This window comes from Denticeps clupeoides, chromosome 10, assembly GCF_900700375.1.
Source record: "Denticeps clupeoides chromosome 10, fDenClu1.1, whole genome shotgun sequence".
NCBI classification, from domain to species: Eukaryota; Metazoa; Chordata; class Actinopteri; order Clupeiformes; family Denticipitidae; genus Denticeps; species Denticeps clupeoides.
The window spans coordinates 6,146,767-6,171,345 of NC_041716.1; the positions used below are offsets into that span (position 1 = coordinate 6,146,767).

The 24,579-nt window shown below is 45.7% G+C and overlaps 1 protein-coding gene and 1 non-coding gene across 3 annotated transcripts; both read left to right on the top strand.

Moving 5' to 3' along the window:
- Positions 1-604: 604 nt before the first annotated feature.
- cttnbp2nlb (CTTNBP2 N-terminal like b) lies at positions 605-24,579 on the top strand. 2 transcript variants are annotated; one of them, XM_028994840.1, is made up of 6 exons: positions 605-732; positions 6,697-6,804; positions 19,496-19,744; positions 20,516-20,623; positions 22,261-22,620; positions 23,204-24,579. In XM_028994840.1, exons 1-6 carry the CDS (start codon positions 727-729, stop codon positions 24,179-24,181), a joined length of 1,809 nt encoding a protein of 602 aa, XP_028850673.1. In that variant the 5' UTR covers positions 605-726; the 3' UTR covers positions 24,182-24,579. The 2 variants fall into 2 exon arrangements, with proteins under 2 accessions (XP_028850673.1, XP_028850674.1); XM_028994841.1 differs by having other exon boundaries at positions 19,571-19,744.
- Positions 2,522-2,712, top strand: LOC114798960 (U2 spliceosomal RNA). Its single transcript, XR_003751162.1, has one exon. It is a non-coding gene; the product is annotated as a U2 spliceosomal RNA (small nuclear RNA).

Below are 24,579 nucleotides of genomic sequence, written 5' to 3' on the forward strand. Positions count from 1 at the left end.
TTTCTACTAGTTGCAACTATGGTGCAGGAGGACAATACTGTGTACTATGAATATGGATGACAATAAAGCTGCAGTTCACAAAGTTACCACGAGGATGTAATGCTACATACTTCCACTAGAGGAGGCTCACACACAACAATTTAATCCACCGGATAAATACACGTGCAACCTGCAGTGGTTTGCTTCAGCACCGCGTCTAATAAAACAAACTGACTTTAAATCTAATACTAAAAAGGAGACCGTTACTAACTGCATTTAGCCCTAAATAGCAATTACTAATAGCATTTGGCTTTTTATGCATAGTTCTTTCATCAGGACTGCTAATAGTACTAGAATGCTAATAGGACGAGTAGGGATTGTCTAAATACTTGCAGGAAAGGCATGAACCAAAACCAATCGCCTTAAACATGAGAAGATTTCATTACGACAGAGTATAAATATCGGTATAGTGCTTTGTATGTCAGTGTTTCAAATGCGGATGATTTAAGACAAAGGGGTCTATAACTCTCGGTGCACCACGTTGCCCCGCCCCCGTCACTCAGGCGCTGTCCTCCTATTGGCCAACTCAACGACGTTCCGGCGAGCGATTGGCCGAGCGCCTTGTCACCGTCGGCGGCTCGTGTTTTCCGCTGGGCCAGCGCGCAGTTGACGGGCGCCCGGGGCAGACGTCGCTCCGTGCGTGTTTTGTGTGATGCAGCTTCTGAGTACGAGGGGACAGCGGGACGCATGAAGGTAAATACGTTCCGTTTCTTTACCGCATTCCAAAAAAAAAAAAAAGAAACAGAAATGAGAGCGGCCTTTCCCGGTGAGGCGCAGAGCCTGGACGGGAGGGTCATTTAATATCTAACCCCGGCGTAGTCCAGTCACAGTCCAGTGCGGGTGAAGTGAACGTCTCGTTCTAACCTTGTTCCTATTCTATTCTATTTGCACGGTTATCTGTTATCCATTATTTCGCGTGATTGCCTTATTGTCGTTTCCAAAAACAAACAAAATTTTAAAGCTTTAAAAGTTTTTTTTTTAATTGTCCACTCGAATTTCCACGCGTAATTTGGAGACGTTCGCGTTTCCCACGGGCTAATGAGTAACGACGTAGTAACGCCGTCGCTGCCAGCTTGTCGCTAAAATGCGCGCAGATGACAATGCGCTATAATTCTGCTACGCTTTCATGTGCGTGTCGGTAAAAAAAAAAAAAAAAAAAGAACGACGGGGGCGCGCAGGGCGGCGGGGGCGCGCAGGGCGGCGGGGGCGCGCAGCCGCATCCAGCGGTGATGTGATTAAAGATGGTTTCTCCCAAGGCTCCGGCATGAAGGTCAAGAATGCAGTCGGGCTTGAATGTGTGAGGTGACATGGCCCTGTCGTGACTCCACCGACACCGTGTCAGAATGACGAGGAAACATTTTTTCGGGGTGCTGCAGAAGAACGTGGCGCTGTAGGGAGGATCCGGGTTTATTTAGCTGGTGCAAAACCCCCTCGCCGTGTGACTTATGGGTGCTGTGTGTCATATTCTGAAAGCTCTTCGGCCCCGCATTCTTCATTTTCCCGGCATTGTGGCCCGACCCCCTGCGGAAATGCGAACGGTGCTGAGTGAATGTAAGTGTGTGTGTGTGTGTGTGTGTGTGGCCATTCAGCTGGTATTGTGCTCAGTGTACTTGCTCCCATTCAGGCCTCCAGCCAGATTTGCGCCGCGAACGCTTGTTGTTTCAGCTGCTGCGCTGATATTTGTTGGTATTGTTCCCCGCCGGCGTGTTTTATAACAGGTACAATCTGTAATTTACAGTACCATTTACAGTACCAAGCCCTCCATGCATTTAATTGTAACCAACGCAGAACAGATTCAACTAAATGAATAGTTTGGAGTCCCTTGGGTAAAACATCAGAAAAAAATAAAAATGCATGTTTTTTTTTTTTTTACATGGCATAACAGTGGCTCATGACAGGAGACAGAGTTAAAGAAACCCAATATGACTCCCCCCCCTAAAAAAAAGGCCAGAGGTATTTCCTGTCCTCAGACTGACAGCACAGTATATTCAGCACTACAACACTGTGTGTGTGTGTGTGTGTGTGTTCCCTGAACCATATATTCATTTTCAGGTGCAAGTCATACCCGCACCTGAAACAGCTCACCTTTCTGCGCTCCCAATCTGAGCCTGATTTAGTCACCCCAAGGATATGGCCCTGAAAGGGCCAACATTCATTCAACACTCCACATCCAGCCGAGTTTAGCTGCTAAATTGACCTTGGCCTCCATGTCCTGCTCACTGGGATACGGTCAACTGAACGGTTTATTGATGCTGTGGTGTCGTTGATGTTAACTAGTTCGACGGAGGAAAAAAACACCTCGCTGCCAAGAACAGTGTCTTTCCACAGGGATGCCTAGATGTCTGCAGTATGCAGCTGAATAATGTAAGATGATATATTAACTTTATTTAATTTTACTTGAACACAGACCGGTGTTCTCCAGTGTTCTCCAGATACACTAATCGGCCATATCAGGCAGCATGTTCTTAAAGTTGCCAATATGGCAACTTCTCGGCCTTTTGGCTAAGATCAAGTGTAGTATCTGTTCTTATCAGTTTAATATCTGATACGTCCCCCAGCGGGGGACTACATATTAAGCGGATTTTTAGAACAGGGAGTCGGCAAAGGAGCTTGCTCCATCTGCTCCACGCATCGACCCAGTATTGCAGCGCCTCCGGGAGCGGTGCACTTTCTCTGTTTCCTGGGGCAGTGGTGGCCTAGTGGTTAAGGAAGCGGCCCCGTAATCAGAAGGTTGCTGGTTAGAATCCCGATCTGCCAAGGTGCCACTGAGGTGCCACTGAGCAAAGCACCGTCTCCACACACTGCTCCCCGGGCGCCGGTCATGGCTGCCCACTGCTCACTCAGGGTGATGGGTTAAATGCAGAGGACAAATTTCACTGTGTGCCCTGTGTGCTGTGCTGCTGTGTATCACGTGTGACAATCACTTCACTTTCTATATTGGAAGCAGACTTAATTAGCAAGGGTGTAGAATTGAGAGACTTTACAAAATTGTGATGGCCCAAATTGTGTGGAATTGTGTGAAATGTTCACGGTCTGCAGCGGTCAGAACCAAAGGTTGAACATGGAAGGAAGCTTATTGAGGAAGAGCTGTCAAAGACCAGTCAGGTTGACCTGTGTCCACCACCAAAGGCTCCTACCATGCACACATGAACATCCCTACCGACCCACAGTGGGGAAAAAAGGTGGCCTGGTCCGATTCCCTGGATGCACTTAGGGAAGATTTGGGAAACCTTGGGTCCCGAATTCATGTAGATGTTTTGATGGAACTCCTGCGTAGACGTTGTCACAGATGACCAACACTTGACAGCAATTGTCCGATGCCTTTCAGCAGGATAATGCACACCTTTTTTTTTGAGTGGTCATAATGTTATGTCCGTGGATTAAAAAATCTTTTGTGTCACTCACTACATTTCTATTAGCCTTTCTCAAAGGGTGTTTCCTGGTCTGCGTCTGCCCGTAGTCGCTGCCAAACCCTGAATCCAGATCAGTGATTTGTTTGTCTTGAGGGTGCAGCCGTAGACAGGTCCCTTTTTCTTTTCTTTTCAGCGTTTCGCTGCCACGTTCCCGCGGGTCAAGGCCACGCACGGAGCAGTGTGAGGAGAACCGCCGCGAGGGGAGCTCCCATTGGTTGTCTTTGGCAGATACATGAAGAGCTGTCCCTCTGTGGAATGGCTCGAGGTCAGGAAGTGCTTTTAGTCATCTGGCTCTCTGACATGTCTGTGTCTTTGCTAGATTTTGTAGGTTCGGGTCTCTTGGCCGTGAAAGATAAGAATTCAGACTCTGGGCCTTTTAAAGTCTGGTCTAACAGAGAGCGTCCAATCACAATTTTGTCACCCAGACACACTCTTAACACGCCCGGTGAACTCAGTACACATATCCCCATGGCAGCGGGAGCATTCTCCAGAGGTCTGGTTTCCATTATGGGAGTTACAGAAGCTCTGCTCAGACACTCTGCGGCGTTCTGCTTTTTATTACATACACACCGCGGTAAAATACACGAGTCAGTTTCGGCGTCAGATGAGTCACTGCAGCATGAGATGAATGTTATCAGTGAATGGGATCAAAGCGTCTCGTCACTCAAAGGTGTGTGTGTGTGTGTGTGTGTGATGAGTACGTTGTTCATCCAGTGATGTCACAGATTCTCAGACACTGACACACGCACATGCTTACCTACAGTAACTGTGTTATTATTAACTGTTGAACAGGCCACATTAAAAGTAACGTTAGAAATTGCATTATTACCGCTAGCAATCATTTCATCAGAATGCAGATAAATGCTTGATTAAGACTTATAAAATCTGGAATAGCTCTTGGAGCAACAGCTTCAGTGTCGGTGTATCTGTCTAAAAAAAAAACCAAAATCTCTCTCTCACGGAGTTTACAACAGTAGCCACTAGCCAGGCCGGCAACTTTTCCTGAAGTGTTGGAAAATCTGAGTACCGCCATTAAACTAAACACTGCGAGTGTCGAGCATAAAAGGAGAGGTGTGTGTGTGTGTATTTTTGTCTTCATTCTAGTATGTTTTTATATATATAGAAATCAAACACACTCAATGTGTCGGGGCTTCTTCTGCATGAATGTGTTAAATGACCATATCGTGATCATCGAGTATTGTCATGGTGGTGGTCTGGGGGAACACGTGCACACAGTACAGTATTTGGAACGAGAGCTGGAGGGCAGGGAGACGCGGAACATCTTTGCTCGGATCGCAGGAGAGAGAGAGAGAGAGAGAGAGAGAGAGCAGCTGAGGGAGAGCGGGGCCATGAGTGGGAAGTGTGCATTGTCGTATATGAAGATGGCAGGTGGTACAATCGTGGTAATACGTGTGTCATTCACATTGTTGCAGGTAGGGAGAACGTCCACATTAATGCAGCCGCATCTACTGGGCCCTGTCTGACTGCTCTTATGGAGTCCGGATCAATCGAGCCTAATTGGTTCCAGCTTGGATTGATCAGGACTCCATCATCAGGTGTCTTGGCCGTGCCTGTGTGCACCTGGGCATCACAGTATGTCAGAGGGCGAGGCCGTAGAATAGTTTGGGTCGGTGTAATCGGTCGGCCACGTTCACGGTAAGAGATCAGGCCGGGACAATCCAAAAGAGGCGTCGAGGTAAAAGTGGTTCTTTGGAGTTCTTTGGAAAACTAGCAGCGGCGACGGGAAAAAAACAACGATGAGCGGGCAGTGTTCAAAATGGCCGCCGGCGTTTTCTACAGGCCACTGGCCTTGAACTTGACCCCGCCTCCTTCCGGGTGGAGGTCCCCTCAGGGTGAGACGGCGGTCGTTACAAGTATAAATCCTAATCTTATTTTTATATATTGTAGTAATGCATGAACTATGCATTATGTTATACAATAATGAATAAAACTACATTCAAACAATTGGTTGTGCTGTTAGATTTAAATTGCAAACCATAAATAAATTTTTTCTTCACCTTGATTATCAAAGGTTAATACTATATAATAATACTTGAATTACCAAAACAATCCCACAACAGCACTAAAGGTGCCGACCCAAAATGCATTGCAGTTGCCATACCATTGGTTCACAAGCGTTAGCGCTGTGAGTCACTGCGACCCCCCCTGCTCTGACGCCGCAGGGTTGGGATGTGAATAGGCGGCGTGAACCAGTGAGTGTGGACATTCAATTTCTGTCAAACTTGCTCAGACTGGGCATTCCTCTGATGCCCCAGTGGGACCAGGGACAGATGCTGTGATTGTGACTCTCCCACTTGGTGCAGGCATATGACTGAACCTCTGTTAAGGAGCTTAAAAGGCCGTTTGTGCATGCGTTAAGATGCTCAAGTTAATGGCGTACAGTAAGCTTACAGTAAGCGTACAGCATATTGCAGTTCGGCTGAAAAACCTCCTCGGAGTCCTAATGCCCAAGCGCAGCTTTTCCAGCTGAGTGGTGTTTGTTGGGTTCCAGGGCAGCGTTCGAGAACATTCCGCCCATACTTCTGCTGAGTCCAGCAGGACCTCAGGGAGAACCGCATGAGATCCAGCAAGATAGCGGCTACAGGCCAGGCAAAATGTAAACAGCAGTCGTAAAACACCAGACCACAGTGGTCAGCCTTGGCTTTTAGATGGGCCAAACCGCAGCATGCTGCAGTATCATCCTTCGGAACTGAGGCTCCCGGCGCGGCCCGCTGTGATTGGTCGCTCAGATGGCTTCCTGAGCCACCCGAGAGGACCGCCAAGCCGCAGCTCAGCTCAGAATACTGTGGTAGGCTGGGTTTGGGTAATTAATTGATATGTGAAATTTTGCAGATATGAAAATATTTGCAATTAAATATGTCCAACACTGTTCCATTCATAGTTTCTATCATAGTTTATTAAAAACTTACACATTTCCACTGAATACTGCAATTAAAAATGATATTTCTGTCTGACTTTGACCGGCTTATTATTTATTTTGCCTTTTTGCATTGTTGTCTCTCTGCATTATCGTTTTAGAGAAAATGTTGCATGATGGAAATAATAATTATTGCTGAAGGGTGTAACAGATAGCGGTCAGGTGGGCATGTTGGTGGTCTGGTGACTGGTTAGTTGTGGGCGCATGTGGCGGGTTACATGGTTGTTTTTGTGGTTGACCGAGACCCTTGTGTTTATGGTGGTTTTGTGGCCAACGCCGCATTTTTTCATGGCTGTGTTTTTGCAGGAGTGCAGGATGAATGTGGAGAGCCTGAGTAAACCGGAGCTGCTGATGCTCCTCAGCATCCTGGAAGGAGAGCTGGAGGCCCAGGACTTGGTGATCCACGCGCTCCGGGTGAGTTGCACCTGCTCATTACTCTCGCAACCTTCCATCCATGATCAGACAACTGTCCCAATTAACCGTGACCTTCTTGGTGTCACACTAAACGGTAGACTCCGTTATAGGAAGGCTGTCGCATTAGTATTCTTTGGCATGATGTACGATCATCTTCTTGCAGCGTTCCGAGGAACGTGTGATGTAAGTGACTGTTTTGGCCGAACTGCCTTATGTAATATGAGTGTTGTTTTGTTAGTCAAAGACAAAGCTGCTGTATCATGAGGTGGAGTTGTGAAAAACAGGAAGCAGACAGCCAACAGGACAATGCGGGGCAGGAAAGGACCTTATGGCTCCATGGTACTCCCATTGAAGCAGTCAGGGAGGAACTGCATCGGATTTCTTTTCTGAGCTTCTATTATCATGAACGACCATCACTGAGCTCCTCTTAAAACTTGAATCCAATACTGCTTGTATTCCAAACAATAGTGGAATTTTACGTTCCGTTACTGGAATATTACGTTTTGTTGGAATTTGCATATGTCTCTTGTGTTCCACCAAGTGGAAATAAATAATTATTTTATTTTATTTCCTTACCCAAACTGAACAGCGTGGTAAATTGAGCCTGTGGCTTACAGTGTTTCAACCGGAGATCCAAGCCTTTGTGAGAATCAGGTCAGCTCGTTCCTCCCTGGGGAAGGAAGGATTCCGGGCAGATAGGAGCGCGGTGCTTGCGAGGGTTCCGGGTGGCTCGCTCAGCCATAATTACAGGGCCAGGGGTTCCAGGAGTCATCTCAGCTTCTTTACACCCAGGGACATCACTCATTAGCACCACCAGGCTTTCCCAGCTTTCCCCAGGGCAGCCTCCACCCCCAATCTCTGCCCAGTTTCAAAAGCAGGCGGCCTCAGGCCTTTGTTTGGTTAGTTATGGCTGCCGAGATAACCCATTTGCTGAGATAGGAAGGTAATTTGGGCCTGATTTATCCCAGGCGCCATTACCTCCCACAATAACAACATTTTCAGACTTCCGCCTACAGTCTAAATTTGGCAAATTCTAATCTTCAGTCTTTGTTTAATTGTAAAATTGCTATAAACCTCAAGCACTATTGCGAAATACCGTTATATAAATATCATTTTTTTTTTTGAGAATGTGTAATTGTGAAAAGGTACGTTTGCAGACCCTTTTTCACCACAGAATGGAAGAAAATCCTCCGGATTTAGTGGTGAATTCAGCTGCAGCGCCGAGGCAAGATGAACATGATTCATGTGTTTTGGACCTTACAGGCCTGATCAGTGTGTGAACACGCTCATTAAATTATCCTGGATGCGTAGCTAATCCGCTTACTTTGTTGTTATCGCTCTGTGCTTTTTGGAGCGTTTTGTCACACTCAGTAGCTACTAACGAAATAACAAGCTCTTGTTTTTGATGCTTCAAAGACTTCTTAGTGGGTGGAGGGGGCTGTCTGGACTGGAGGGAGTATTAGTCAATGGGAACTGAAGCCCATTAGTACGGCCTGGGCTGGGACTGTGTGATTTGTTAGGAAGCTGTGGTTTACACACACACACACAAACACACACACACATACACACCCACTCCTACATTTACACACCCATTTGCATCCTGTCTGTACTTTTGGGAATATTTTGATAAAACATTGCTTCTTATCATGAAAGGAAAATTCTCATCATTCATGGATGCTCCAGAATGTTAGTTAAAAAACATTACAACTTAATCTCTCATTTAGCCATGAATTAATCAAAATGAATTTCCATTAATCATGACTTAAGCTATTTATGGTGCATATTAAATGTATTTGCTGAAGGCATTGCAACCATAAAACTCGAAACAACCTTCATGAGAAATTTGAGATACATGTTCTTTAAGTAAAAAAAAAAAAGAAATTGTTCTGTCTCAGATTCAAAGACTGAAATTGTTGCTTAGCATGATGGTGGTAGCTGGTATTTTTTGGTATTTTTTAGATGTGCTGACCAGTTAAACTGTATGAGAACCTTAAACTGGCCAATCCTAACCATAAATAATCAAGTTAAATAAAATTGTATTTACAGAGCACAATTTAAAGACAACGCAGTGTCATTCCAGTGTGCTGTACAATTAAAATACAATTAAAATGCAATACAAATAGACAGACATGTAAGGGGAAATGTGTTTAAGTCTAGATCTGAAGGTAAATCATTCTATAATGTTGGTGCTAAGATTGCAAAAGCACCAGGTAGGGTGGTGTATCACCATAAAACTTAGAATTTTTTCTGAGTATCAGAAACAAAATGAGTGGAAGCGTTTTGGACCAGCTGCAGTCGAGAGAGTAAAAATTTACTGATACCATAATGCAGTCCCCTGTATTGATGACAAAGGGTCATCAAATCAGTAGGAATGACTTAACTCTAACAAGCATTTTTGTCAAATAATATACTATGAATCATATTGATTATGCTTATTTAAGATGGGAAAATCCAGGTCCATGCTTTTAATGAAGATCCCCAATTTATAACCAAGCCTTCCCCTCATAAATACGAAGTATCACCGGGGTGCCGAAAGGCCAACGACTGGCCTGAGGTGCCATGACGGGGGTGGATGTCCACTATATGTTCTGCTTGGTCAAGGCAGAAACATCAAAGGACAATCTGATTGGTCTGTGGGATCACTACTTTTCGGGAGTCAAATGGCGAGTATGAAATAGTTTTTTACACTTAAATCAACACCCGCAAGTGCTGTTCTTTTGTTTCTGCCCGGCGTTTTTCTTTTTCACGCATATGTGTGTATTTCTGTGTGTGTCCACATAGTCCTCTCCTTGCTGCACTCCTGTTTCCTGTCCTAATTCGGCCCGGTGGTTCTGGGCCCTCGTCTGTTTACTCAGAGCGGAAGGAAGCCAGCCACCACATCTCCGTCAGGCCAGATTACACCGGAGAGAGCCCAGCAAGGCTACGCCAACAACCGTCCACCCTCAGATCTTTTGTAGTTCAGACTTTATTTGCTCTGCCCTTACACCACTATTAGCAGGACAGGCCCCGAGGTGGCTCGTGAACTTGAGAGGTGGACGGATCCCGACCCAGGACGACCTGGGTTGTTTGCTTATGAGTCAGGCGCTGGCTCAGAGTGCCGGGGGGAAAACCACAATGCCATAAATGAACATTTTTTCTTCCCAGATGGGATTAGAAAGAGAAGGGAGAGAAGAGGTTGGGACTCGGGTCACCTAGCCAAGCCCCATCTTTGGTCGTGGCGACAGTGCAGTATTGGTAACCGCGGTGTTGGTTTTGGCTGAACAAGTGAAGAGTTGTGTTTGTGTGCTGGGAGCAGCAGCCGGGCTAAAAGTTTCTTTATTAGTCCATTGCGCAGCAGAAACTGGACATTTTCCCGCCTTGTAATGCACAGGCTGGGGGCAGCACCAGGTCAACAGAAAAGCAGCATTGCCAATTCCGCAGTGTATCATAATGCATTTTTAGAATCACAACACACAAGTCTGTTTATCTAATTTCCACAAGTCTTCACATCCCCAAGTGTAAACAATATGGCAAAAACTCCCAACTCGGTGTAACAACAAATCCTGCACGAGTACGACGAGGATGAATCTATGCAGTCATCTAAGTAACAGTGACTTCCACAGTTAAGCAAGAGATGCATGGACCATAATATAAGCGTGTGTATATACAGATATATGTCATTTGTGTGACTCTTGCAAATGTAATTTCAGTGAATGTGGGCCCTGATTTCCAATGATTTTAGGGGCATTTAGTAGGTGTTATAAACCCCACATTTATAGTGTGCTTTAAGATGGGGTTGAACCTTGAATCTTGGCTCTTGAATCTGAAGTGCCGTGGAAGCAGAGTTGCCAGATATTTGATTTTTTCAGTGCAAACGTATCCAAAAGTGTGCAAAGCACACACAAAAGTAAGAAAACGATGTATATATTAATTTTACTTAAACAAGAAAGGTCTTCTGTCATACCCAAAGATTTAAAACCCAATCTGGCAACACCTGTGGGAAGAGCAAAGCTAATGTTAAAATTCCTGGATAATATTGACTTGTTTCATGAAAGTCAAATATAAATCCTTGATTTGATATAGTATTCTGAAGGATATTACAGATTATTGAAAATGATTTTGCAATTAATTAATTTTCAGTTTTCACTGTACAGTTGCATTGCAGGGCTGAAATTGTTGAAGTTGTTCACTCTCTGGAAACTAATCCAGCCAAAACTGCTATTCACATATCTAACCACCAATCTGTTGCTGTCCCTTAAACTTGTTTAGATGTCTAGAGTGTGTATAAAATATCAAATTAGTGAGAGAAGATATTAGAAGATTTCTCTCTCCAAATTTTTTCCTTGTGTGCAGATGGGTCAAGTGTGGGGGGTGTCAACTGTAGGGCCTGTCAAAGCCCGCTGAGGCACACTGTATGTGATTTTGATGCTATATAAGAAATAAATGTTGTAGACTCATCAACTTAAGGGTCCACATTTAGTGCTTACCTGCTTCTCACACTGTCTCACACTTTAGAGCCCTAAAAGTACCATGAAATACTCAGAGCCTGTCACATTTATTCTGCAGAAAACATGCGTAGGGTAAATATATTGCAATGAATGCAAAGAAATACATTTGTTTTTAAAATGAATCATGATAGTCACATGCCAATGTTGCCTTAACCGAAATCTCATGAGCTGTGGTGTACTTTTGTTCCTATTAAATGTTAATGTCACGGCTGCCGTCTCACTGCCAGCCCCACAGGGGGCGCACGTCCTCCCGCTTCGTGGCCGGTGTTTGCGTCCTATATAAACAGCTCCCGCTTCTGACTGACAAAGGTCCGCGACAACTGCCTGTTACTTGTCATTCTTAGGATTTGCCCTTGTCTGGTTCCTGTCCTGTCCCTGATGTGTTGAACCGCTCGCTTGTCCCCTGATTACGATTCAGCCCAGCCTTTAGAATTATCTGCCATTGACCTGCCAAAGACCATTCTACTGCCCGCCTCCTTTCATTTCAGCTACCCCAAGCCCTCCTACATAATCCTCAAGCTCTAAAATGTCTGAATGTGCGCCTTCCTTCCCAGGCCCTGACAGTTAAAGAGGGCTAAAGATCGACCTGTTTCCATGTTTTTTTGTTAACTGCTGAAGTGCAAATTCCTCTGTGTCTAAAGCGTGTTTGACAAGCAGCTCACCTGTGGTTAAAAAGCTGTTGTGTCTTCTGGCAGGCTTTAGGCGTGGCGCAGTGCTGAGGCAATCTGTCAAAAAGGGAACGGCACAGATTGATGTAGACATTTCGATAAGGAAAGAAAACAAAATCCCTTCGGGCCTTGCTCATAACAAGCCGTAGCTGCGCTGGTTTTGCTTGCAGGACAGGCAACATGCTGGAGACATCTCAGAGGAAGCCGTGTCACTACTTTTAATTATTTGTAATTTCCGAATGCATACACACAAAAATGAGACAGTAGGTGCAGTGAAGGAAAATATAAAAGATATCTAAAAATTTTGGCTGTCATTCATTTAACCAGCGGTAATTGGTCAAATTTATTCATGCAAATTTCCTTGTGAGCATCTTGGCCAGAAAGTCACATTATTTCAAATTGCCTTGTGCAACTGGCAGCAAATAAGTCAGGTTCATGTCGGGTTAGGCCATGGCAGGACATGTGACACGCAGGAAGCATAACACTACTGCGTTTTACAGCGTTCATTTAAATTATTCACAGGAATTAATGCATTCATCTTCACAGCCCTAATAAAAAATATTTTGGCATGGCTCAAGTCTTGTACTCTTTGAGTATTTGCAGATGGAATAAGTCTTGGCTCAGAGGCTGTAGGTAACTGCCATTGTCAGCAAAGCAAAGCAGTTGCCAGTCATATCACTACACTAATAGTCAATAATTAATTTAGTTTATTAATGAGTTATAAGACTCAAAAATTAGGGCTGCCTGGTGACTTATCAAGAGCAGTATGAGTGTGTCTCAAACCTCTACAACGGGCCAACTTCTCTTGAAATAATGGGCCCAGGGAGGATGTTTATCATGCTTAAAGGGGCTTTGCTATAAAAAATGCCCATCTTTGTTCTCTTTGTCTCTTGGTATTTTATTGATAAAAGGCTACTGTTAGTGGTAGAACTGGATCTGCACACTGTTGAAGTTCTCACTGGAATCCCCACACAGCTATTGTTGGTGTGCAGGGCAGGAAGAGAGCAGGAGAACGTGAGCGTCCGGGCGTGGCATGCTGACGGCAATGGAGAGGAGGCCTGTCTGCTCTTGTTTTTTCCACTTTTTGGTAGTTTCTCAGAGGCTGGATCGCTTTTTTTAATCATTCCGTGTATCACTGTTTACTGAAACTTCCCGTCCTTTGGAGTAACAAAGTTTCATTTTTAAGTCAAGTTTCACTTTTAGAATATTGCATTAAACAGAATTTTAATGGCCTTGTCTCAGAGCATTTCGCACATTTCCATGGTTGCTGAGAGGAAGTTTGGAAGCTCAGCTCAGTATCGCAAGTTTGGTTGGACCATTGATAACCAAGAAACAACATGAAGGATCTCCTCATCAGTCTTCCTTGTGAAGTTCAGGCTTCCCCTGTCTACCCAACATGTAATATTTAATAATTCAGTTCCACCCTTAATTGTTCCATCATCAGAATGATCCATTTCCATGGAAAAAGTTGCCTGGATAAAAAGTGGCAGTAGCAGAGTACTGAAACGATTCATCATTTTTTTTTTTTTATATTTCTATTGCCTACTATTCAATGTGCCGTTGATTCTCTTTTACGGTTTCCGGCTCTGGCCCTTTTGTATTGAGGAACTGAGAGACACGCTGTTTCATGGGAATTTGATGTAGATTTCTGCACTGCATGCACACATTTAAACAGTTTTAAGTGTTTTAAAGTCTACCAAGAATTAGGTAATGAAAATGAATCAGTTCACATGGGCAGATTGGGGTTTTGCTGTTCCAGAAAATTCCAATTTCCCCACATCGGGGTCGATCTATACCAACATTCCATACATCCTCGGGTCATTTTGTTTCTGCCTTCAATGTAAAATAAACCAAGATCATATCGACCATAAAAAGACCCTCTGTTAGGTTCTTCTGTTCTGCCCCTGCAGCTGCTTACTAGATCCTGCAGCTTTCCGTAATTTAATTGTCTCCAGCATCTCACAGAGATGGACCACTCAGCGCATACCTCACAGTACATGCTTCAGATCATGAACGCAACTGAACCAAAGCAAGACGAGCATTTTGCTAGTTAAAGGAGGCGTACGTTCTTTTTGTTTTTCTCGTTTCCCTACCTCAGACCTCTGAAGCGTTACACAGCACTTGCATAGAAGCAGCGACCTGTGGCGATTTCCAGAAGGATCCGGGAAGTGATCCACTGTATTATTGCAGCCTTAGTCAGGGTTTGCTAGTTAATAGAGTTCATGGGATTAATGTTTCTAGTTCATTGTATACCCTGTTCTTGTAAATCCTTCCATTAAAAAAAAATAATCCGAAATTAAATTAAAGTTCGGCAATGAGAGCAACTGCTTTCAGCACCGGGACATGCATACAGTCTAAAACGAAGAGAAAAAAGATATTAATAATGAGAAAGAGGGTTCGGTGGGAACACTTTTTTTTCTGTCAAATAGACGAGGCGGATTTAGCCTCTTTTTGAGACTATTCCATAGCTGCAGAGCTTTGTGTCCAGCTGTGTCTTTATTAATTCTAGGACCTGCTAGGAATCTCAGATCCTTTTAGCAAAAGTGCCCAAGGAGGGTTTTAATTCACTTTTAGAACCTTTAGAACATTTTGGCTTTTTTTACTTTTGCGTCCTAGTCATGGAAACTTAAATATCGAGATCATTGCCAGTTTAATTAACAAGATTGTAAGATTGATTTTGAGGTTGTTGTTCAAAATGTCTGATAGGAGCCTGATTGTGAATCACTTTGTTCGAACATCGATTTTTTTTTTGATAGAGAGTAGTTTTGGAAAACCAATGGACCAAACAGAAAGACTGTTTAGTGTTTGATCCCTCTGGTCGCTGATTAGTCAGAAACCGTTAACAATTTGATTGCAATTTAACTCAGAATGTTGATGACCACCCAGTCAAGGCATCCCTCATCGCCCCACGTCCAGCCAGACCCTAGCTTGAGCGGACAGGCAGCCGAGCAGTCGTCAGCCCCGGGATTGCTGGGATTGATTCGGTCTTTGGGAAATGAACCGCAGAAGCGTGTGAGCATGACCGCCATGTCGCCCCTCCGAAGAGCGGCAACGCTCCGACCCTCTCAGGAATGAGGCGAGACTGAAGGGATTTTCCTTTCGATTATCCACGGATTAGTGCCATGGCCTGTGCCTGGCTACCTCCCGAGGTCTGTGGCATTGAGCTGCTTGTTTTTGGTTTGGGTTCTTCTTTTTGTATGTTCGTTTGAACAAAACTGAATTTTTGTCTTAGTGAAAGAAGCACAGGCTGGTTTGTCTGTGTTGTGTTGTCTGCATCGCATATGCTGACGCTGTTCACAATTACTTCCTGCCAATCTTTGATCGGTGTAGCAGGATCTAACCATCTCCATGGACACGCAAGGACCAGGAATGTCCCAAGCCATTCTCACGGGCTGTATTTGGCTCCTCCTACCTGAGGGCAGACATTCCAAATCTTCTGGAAAAAAAAAAAACAAAAAAAAACCCAGGAACATGAACTCAGGCCCTCCATGGAGCAAGTGTAACAGGACACTACGTCTGCAGATGACCTCAGACACCAGCTGCAAATGGCTGTGCCATAATCACGGCATGAACACCACTCAGGGCAAGTGTCTGTTCATCTCTCGCGGCTCTTTTATGGTCCCATGTACCACACACACTCAGATATTTTTGGCTGCAGGGGCTGTATTATTGATCCAGAGAGTGAAATCGGTCTAGTTTGATTACTGCATCTCTAAGCAGAGGATCAAGCGTGAGGAGAACGTTCATGACATGATAAGCCGACATCCCCAGGGCACTGTCATTAGCTCAAATCGCTGACCGAATGAGAGCGCGAGAGACACCTCCATTAGTAAGGGTCCATCCATCCGTCCCTCCGGGAGCCCTTGCTACTCCCCGGTCGAAAATCCGAACTGAGCTAAAATGACAGGAAGCCACTCATTCTTCCTATAATCTCAGATTGAACTGGTGAGAGCATTTGTATATTTAGCACACTGGGGTTTTAAGTTAAAGCTTTCAATTCAGTAGCATTCTAGTGCAGGCATGGGCTTAATCTGCACCCTGAAACCTGATTGGCTGAAACACGGTGCAGTCGATAAGTGCACGTCACTTCAATTCTATGTTTTTGTTTGGTGATGTTGTATTTATTACATATATTGTGTTATAAAATTAATGATTGTGCTTATGACTTTCCTTAAAAATATATGTACAGTACAGTGCAAAAGCAGTTAAGCAGTTGTGAACCCAAACTGAAAGTGGGTGTTGATAAGGGTAACCAAGCAGACTCGTAATCAGAAGTTTGTGGGTTCAAATCCAAAACCACCAAGGTGTCAAGGTACCGTCCCCACACACTGCTCCCAGGCGCCTTTCCTGGCTGCCCACTGCCCACCAAGGGCGGTGGGTTAAGATCAGAGGACACATTGCGTCCTCTGCATTTAAGTGCATTTAACCGTGTGCTGTGCTGCAGTGTAAACTGAAAACCCTCCTTTAAGTCTGTAGATGTAGAACCATATTGTACTAGATCTCAGAGGACAGCAGGAAGCTGCAAGGACACTTTGTCTTTTTCTCTTTTTGTTTAAGTGGGAAACTCAATATTTGATCAGTCAATATTTGATCAATAGTTGACAAAGTGGATTTTGCTACCTTAACAAAAATTGCTTGCAGCTAAAATATTTGCACAGTGCAAAATATGTAAAGACACATATGTGTGAAGAAAAAAGGCAGGCATATTACGAATAAAATGTATACAAAAGAAATGTGTGCATTCATGTATTAAAAGCATCCTAAAATGCATAGCCTGAGAGGGCATGTGTGTCGTATGAGAGCTGCTGTCACCAAGAGTTCAACTGATGATGCGACAGGAGGAATGCAGATTAAATGCACAGGGAATGTGTGTGTGTGCACGTGTGGTGTGAAGAGATTAAAGGGTAAACCGCAGTCACACAGGCTACGTGCTGAGAAGAGCAAGACGTGTCACTCCTCGGACGCGAGCAGCGTGATAATTGTTTTGTGTTCTTGCTCTTCCCTCGCTTCTCACGTGTCTGTCCTGCGTCAGGCTAACATGTCGGAATTCGGGTTATTTTGCCGAACCACGAGCATGCAGCGCGCTTCAGTTTCCAGAAGTGGGTCGCACCGAGAAGAAATGTAGTTCTCACAAACACGCACAACCGAACTCAACGAAGGAGTTCAAAGTAAGAATAAACCAGCGGGATTAGAGTTCATACAAAAACTAGCAGCTATACATGAAAGGTAATATTCATAATACAAATATACAATAACATTCATACAGAGAATTAAATCAGAGCAGAGCAGCATTATTATTCCTCTTTCATTGTCCCGGTTTTAGTTTACAATGTTGATTTGTGCAAATAGTAAAGCGCTTCCTGTGCCTTCCATTTGGTCCGTTAAAAGCGGAATAAATTAAGCAGAGAAAATCATTGTCCCCTTTGGAGGGAGGGGGTCACTGCAGATCAATACCAAACGATAGTGAGTGATCACCTGAATGCTGTGATGAAGCGTTGACGAGTGTGAAAATGATCTAAATTTCCTGACATGGACCTGATCTTGACCCATTTCAGCACCTCGGCTGCATCCCCACCGAACGTAGAGCGGAGAATCTCTGGCATGCCGCAGAAGTTTAATTGACACGATTTGGCTCCACACAAAGAAAAGCGAAGGCCACGGCACTACAAATAAAGGGTCTCGGAGGGTCTTCACCCCGTCTGTTCTCAGCTGGCAGACGTCTCCATCTGCTGAATCATTTAACAGCCGCATCCTTCTGTGCGTCGGCACAGTCGAACCCTCCCCTGCAGCTGCTTCTTTTGTGTCCTGCGCACATAATCACCCTCACACACGCTCACACCGAGAGAGCTAGATAGGCAGTGGCCGGGCACCTGCCTGTGTTGGACGGTGGGGGTGGTGCCCGTTCCATTGTGTTTGGGAGCAGGCTGTGCCGGGACAGACTGCATCATTAAAGAGAGAAGCGGAGCATCTTTGGCCAGCGAGAGTCCACCGACAGATTGTTTTTGCATTAGACATATGTCTGTTTGTGTGTGTGTGTGAGTGAGTGTGTGTGTGTGTGTGTGTGCTGAGTTGGCAGTCTGTTCTGCTGTTCTTGGCAACAGCACAGAATGGATTTCCTCTAACCCTTTACTCCTTCATCAGTATAGTATCTCTAAGTCCTGATCCTGGAAGGACCAGCGGCAGAAACAATTCACTCATTTACATTTACAGCATTTACCAGACGCCTGTATCCAGAGCGACTTACAGTCAGTAGTTACAGGGACAGTCCCCCCCCTGGAGCAATTTAGGGTTAAGTGTCTTGCTCAGGGACACAATGGTAGTAAGTGGGATTTGAACCTGTGTCTTCTGGTTCACAGGTGAGTGTGTTACCCACTAGGCTACTAGCACCCTACACTCCAACTTACCCTGCCTTCAACTTGGGGTGGGATGAAACGTGAACATTTTAGAGGTACCAGAGGAATTATATTAAATGAGAAAGTCTCTATTATCTCTGATATATCTTTTTTATTACAATTATTCATATTTAGCTTCATTTTTTAGTGCTGTTCTCTACTGCATTGCTCTTGTCATGACCATTAACTCCACATGTGTTCATTCATAGTTTTGATGCCTTCAGTGAGAATCTACCAATGTCATGAAAATAAAGAAAACGAAAAATGAGAAGGTGTGTACTGTAGGTGTCGTGATGTAAGCAAAGTTAAATAAAGTTTTCCGATTCTGATTCGGAGATAGAGCAGTGTGTTCGGACTCACTTTTCAAATACCGGTATCCAGTGTAGATTTATCAAGGTTAAAGCTGAACGTAAACCTGTGTGAGAGAACATAAGGGAGAAGCTAATTCTGGGATTTTAAATATAAAACAGCGATTTATGACCATATCACAAGGCCACCTGAGACTCCGTGTGCATGGAACTCCTACATGGAATTAGCACGTTCTCGCTGTGTTCACACTGGCTCAGAGACACGCAGGTCAGGTGAATTAGTGACCCTAAATTGACCCAGGCGTTGACCCCGCAGTAAACTGGCAGGCGGGGAAGAGCTGAAGAATGCTGGGTAGATTCCGGTTCCCCTGTGAAAAACAAATGGGGATCTTTTTTTTTTTTTTTAGATAGATAGATAGATGGGTGGATAGAGAACTGAGTTTTAGTTATTAGCTGCTGGCCTCTTACACTCATTAGACTTAATGAACTGATACTGACTCCACTTTTGCACCTTCGATGGATAATCTACCTGCATGTTTGGAGCAAGTTTAACTACCAGACCGGAGGTAAACAGAGGGAACATTTTCAACATCACTAAAGATCGTGTCCTGGGTGGCGGAAATAATTACACACCAACAAAATGTCCAGTCAGTTTTTCTTTGTCTTCATCAGCAGATAACTAGCAAGTGATTCTTACTTGTTTTAGTAAAAGCCGAAGACTCCTTGACCTTACATTAGTGAACATGCCCCACACAAAACCTATTGAAAATATGTTGTATTTTGTCTCGTAAAGAAGTGCATTTAAAGAAGGTGTGTGTGCTCTACGTGTGTTCTAGGCGCAGCACCGGGACGCATTCGTGCAGGAGCGCTATGGGAAGTATGAGCTGACCGACCCATTTCTGGCCCTGCAGAGGGACAGCGAGGTGGTGCGGCAGGGTCAGGGTCCGGGGCAGGAAGGGGAGGACCGAGCCTCCACCGGGAGCCCCAACCCCTTGGCTGTGCTCAAGCTGGTGATGACCCACTGCAAACGCATGCAGGAGAAGATGATGGCCCAGCTCGCTGCTGTGGAGAGCCGGCACCGCAGGGTGAGTCTGAGTAGAATAAAGGCGGCATTCCGGCTACATGTCACCTTCAGATCAGTCCGGTAGAACTGCTAATTCGTATATTTCAGTTGAAATTATTTAAAACTTGACGTCTTTGTATGTTGGGGTACCATTAAGGACCTTTTTAAATCTAACAATGGAAAAATACATAAAAATACACACATACATTGTCCACACAGTTCTAAACCATTACCAATATATTTAATAATAATAATAATAATAAAATGACATATATTCATTTGTCTTTATTACCACATTCATCTTTGCTGTCTCCAGACAGAATTTCGATTTCTCTGTCAGACATGATCCAGCTCACACCCTGCCCCCCCTTGACTGGGAAACAGTAATGAAGTGTGTGTGTGTGTGTGTGTGTGTGTGTGTGTGTGTGTGTGTGTGTGTGTGAGAGAAAGAGAGCGAGAGAGAGCACCCCCTTTTCTTTGTTCCAGCTTCTCTGCTTTGTGTGTGAGTCTCAGGGCAGCACAAAGGCCCTGTTGTCACACTGCGTGTTAACCTTGGAGGGAAGCACAGCACTCCCTGCTTGTAAAAGAAGACGAGGATATGAGGGGCGTGTGTGTGTGTGTGTGTGTGTGCTGGTCATCTTGATTTATACACATCTGCTGAAACCTGATCGGCACACCAGGCCATGATCAAAGGATTTGAGTTCTGTGTGTGAGTGTGTGTGTGTCTGTGGAAACCCTTTACTATAGAACTTTTGATATGTATGTGTGTGTGCGTGTGTGTGTGTTGGTGCAGGTGATTGCAGACCTGGAGGAGGAGAAGCGACGCCATGCCCAAGACACGGCGCAGGGTGATGATGTCACCTACATGTTGGAAAAAGAGCGGGAAAAACTTCTGCAGCAGGTGGATTTCCTTCCAAAAACACACACGCCGTCCGTCTAGATCCAGAACAAAAGTAGATCTAGAACTGAAGCGATGAAGAAATATCTGAAAGAACCGAGCATGGAATACAATCATCTGAAATGCACAGAATAAAAACACATTGATAAGAATGTAAAATAAGTAAAAATAAGTGGAATTTGAAGCAGAAGAAGTCGATGGAAATGTGACATGGTATAGATGTTATCTGTCATGCATGGTCGTTACAACAGCCTGGAGAATTGCATATTTTCCATTCTGGCTGGTCCATGCAGCACTGTTGGGAGTTCCAGACTGGGCCGTGGACCTGCAGGAAGCATCCAAGAGGAAGAGGCCATTGTTCAGCTGACTGGCAGCGTGGGGCGTTTTATAGCGACAGGATGTGTGCGCGATGTGTGTGATCCCCACAGCGGAGCTGGGGTCAGGAGGCACTAAGCTGACGGGTCCCGGTTTTCTGAGGGTTTCCCAGCTCCCAACGTTAATGTGTTTGAAATACAGGGCTCGCTCCCGAAAACAGTGTAGTCTATGGAGACATTAACGTGACAGTTGTGCTGGGATCTGCGAAATGGCAGAGGGATCGGGAAAAAGACCAGTTGTTTGTGTTAACCCAGGAACCCAGAACTCAATTTAGAACACCGATCCCAGACTTGAAACGTGCTGTTAGAAAAAGGCCATGAGCAGTTATGATAGGGTTCCACCTGGTGGTTGGCAGTAAGAATTGGCAGTCAGAATCAAATTGAGACTATAGTGGAAAATGTCTTTTCCCATTTACTTTCAAAAGGTAACACTTCAAAAATACTGTATTCACTATGATATGCACTAGTAAAGCCCTCCTGTGAGTCAGTAAATATGTTCAAATACAGTACAGGCCAAAGGTTTGGACACGGTAGATTCTCACTGAAGGCATCAAAACTATGAATGAACACAAGTGGAGTTCTGTACTTAACAAAAACTGAAAACGTTTTATATTCTAGTTTCTTCAAAATATCCACCCTTTGCTCTGATTACTGCTTTGCACACTCTTGGCATTCTCTCGATAAGCTTCAAGAGGTCGTCACCTGAAATGCTTTTCCAACAGTCTTGAAGGAGTTCCCAGTGGTGTTGTTGGCCCACTTGTTGTCCCCTTTGCCTTCACTCTGCGGTCCAGCTCACCCCAAACCATCTGGACTGGGTTCAGGTCCGGTGACTGTGGAGGTCAGGTCTCCACTTTTTGTTAAGTTCATTACTCCACATGTGTTCATTCATAGTTTTGATGCCTTCAGTGAGAATCTACCAACATAAATGGTCATTTACATTTACATTTTTATTATTTATCAGACGCCCTTATCCAGAGCGACTTACAATCAGTAGTTACAGGGACAGTCTCCCTGGAGACACTTAAGGTTAAGTGTCTTGCTCAGGGACACAATGGTAGTAAGTGGGATTTGAACCTGGCTCTTCTGAGTGTGTTACCCACTAGGCTACTACCACCCTGAAAATAAAGAAAACACATTGAATGAGAAAATGTGTCCAGACTTTTGGCCTGTACTGTATATGCTTACACATGAATGTTCCTTACGGAAATATTTTATGTAATGCAGTCAGTAATGCAGTGACATGAGTTTGTATGTTTTGGTCCTCAGCTGGAGGTGGAGCGCGAGCAGGTGCAGCGGCTGGAGCACGAGCGCCAGCGCCAGCAGGGCCAGGCGGAGGAGGAGCGGGCGCAGCAGCAGCACCTGTCGTCCACGCTGGCGCAGGAGTGCCAGCGCGCCAGCGCACGGGCACAGGAGCAGGAGCAGCGCGCAGCCGAGCTCTGGCGCCACCTGCAGGAGGAGAGCGGCGCCGCGCAGGCGCTGAGGGCGGCGCTGGAGGGCGAGCGCGGCCGGGTGCGGCGGGCGGAGGCGGCGGCGGAGCGGCACCTGGCGGAGCTCGACACCGAGCGCGAGCAGATGGGGGCGCGGCTGAAGAAGGAGGAGCAGCGGTGCAGGGAGCTGCAGGCACAGGTGTGTTCTCCGAGGGAGAGGAGGCTGCGTTCGTAAAAGACCGTATTTTCACAAAACTTTCCTTCACCAATCAGAATCAAAGCATTAAAAATCCACATGGCGCATTTGGAGCAGTCATCGTGTTTGTTAAAACATTAAAAAAAAGTTGTGTCCATGATACAGATAACCATGAGGGTGGTAGTAGTCTAGCGGGTAACACAGTCACCTATGAACCAGAAGACCCAGGTTTAAACCCCTACCATTACTACCATTGTGTCCCTGAGCAAGACACTTAACCCTAAATTGCTCTGGGGGGGGGGGGGGGACTGTCCCTGTAACTACTGATTGTAAGTCGCTCTGGATAAGGGCGTCTGATAAATGTCGTAAATGTAAACCATCAAGCGGTCGATTTCTATTTCTCACTTACTTTATGAAAATAGTTTCCTAAAGCAGTGGTTCCCAATGCTAGAATTAGCTGTTTTTTATAAATTGGAAGCGAAACGTGTGTAGCTAATATTTATGCTTGATTAAAAATGATTCCACAGGATAGTCTGCAGAAGTTAAGCGTGTGTGAGAATTAATGTGAGTTTGGGTGTTGGTGCAGGTGGAGGCTCTCAGAAAGGAAATCAGCGAACGAGACGCAGCAAAGGACAAGAAGGAGGAGAAAGAGAAGGCGAACGTGAAGTTGGTGTCGCTCAAGACGTCCGCGTCAACCATGGTGTCCACCTCAAGCCAGACAGAGGTGGATGGAAAGTCCCCACTGGTCACTAAAACCTCTGTTCTGAGCAAGCTGAATGGCCACCACCTCACTGGCCGCGAGCCAGAAGGTCCCGAGGAAAAGCCCGGCCAGGAGAACGGCATGGACGCCGCAGTAGCAGCGAGCCCACCATCCCCTGCGGCTCCTTCTGCAGGAAGCACGCCCATCACCACCCCTCTCCAGAGTCTGTCCCCCAGCGGTACGGCGTGCTCCTCTCTGTCCTCGTCCCCGGTCTCCTCGCCGGTCCTCTCCAAGCGCCTGGCCAGCCTGGGAGCCTCCAGCCCCACCTACCCGTCCTCCTACCAGGCCAGCGTCAACCAGCGCTTCCAGGCCGCCCGCCACAAGTTCCAGAGCCAGGCGGAGCAGGAGCTGCACCCCCATTCCCCCCGGGACCTGTCTCCGACCACAGCCACGACGCCCCTGCACGAGAACACCGCCGCCAAGCAGCTGGCACGCAACACCGTCACACAGGTGCTGTCACGCTTTACCAGCCAGCAGGCAGGCGGCGGAAAGTTAACCTCCCACAACAGCTCTCCATTCGGGACAGACTACCGCAGCCTGGCCTCCTCGTCCTCCTCATCCTCGCCCACCACTAAATCCCCAAGCCCCCTCTCGCCAGGCCTCAGGTCGCCCATCATCCCCCGGCTGGAGAGGGGCCACCCGCCCCCTGTGCCTCCAAAGAAAGCTGGGACTAGCCAGTCCCCAGGGTCCCCTGTCCCCTCCACCAGGGCCAGCCACTTCCCGGAGCTTTCCGGAAGCTGTGGCCTCACCAGCACACAGGAGGGCAGTAAAGAGATGGACCTGGTGGTGTCGTCCTCTAGTTAAAGTCCCGTACTCCGCCGTCAGCACTAAAGAAAGCGAGCGTCTGCTGGAGATGAACTTGACCTTTCCGCTTTACCTCTGGAGAACGTTTAGCTCTACACTGACTTCAGTAACCTTATTCAATACGGTGTCCTCGAATCATGCTGCTCCATTCATAATTTGACATGAAGCTCATCAAGATCATTTCAATGGAATCCCTGACGAAAACAGCACCATAATGTGCACTGTGACGTGGACGATGTGTCTGGGGGAAGGTTTGGGGAAACACCACGACCGGTCCAGGGGCCACAACATTTATAAAAAAAAAAAGTATAATATTGGATTTCAAGAATAAAGTCATAATGTCACAAGAATAGAGATAAAATTATTACATCAAAGTCGCATTTTGAGATAAAGGTCAG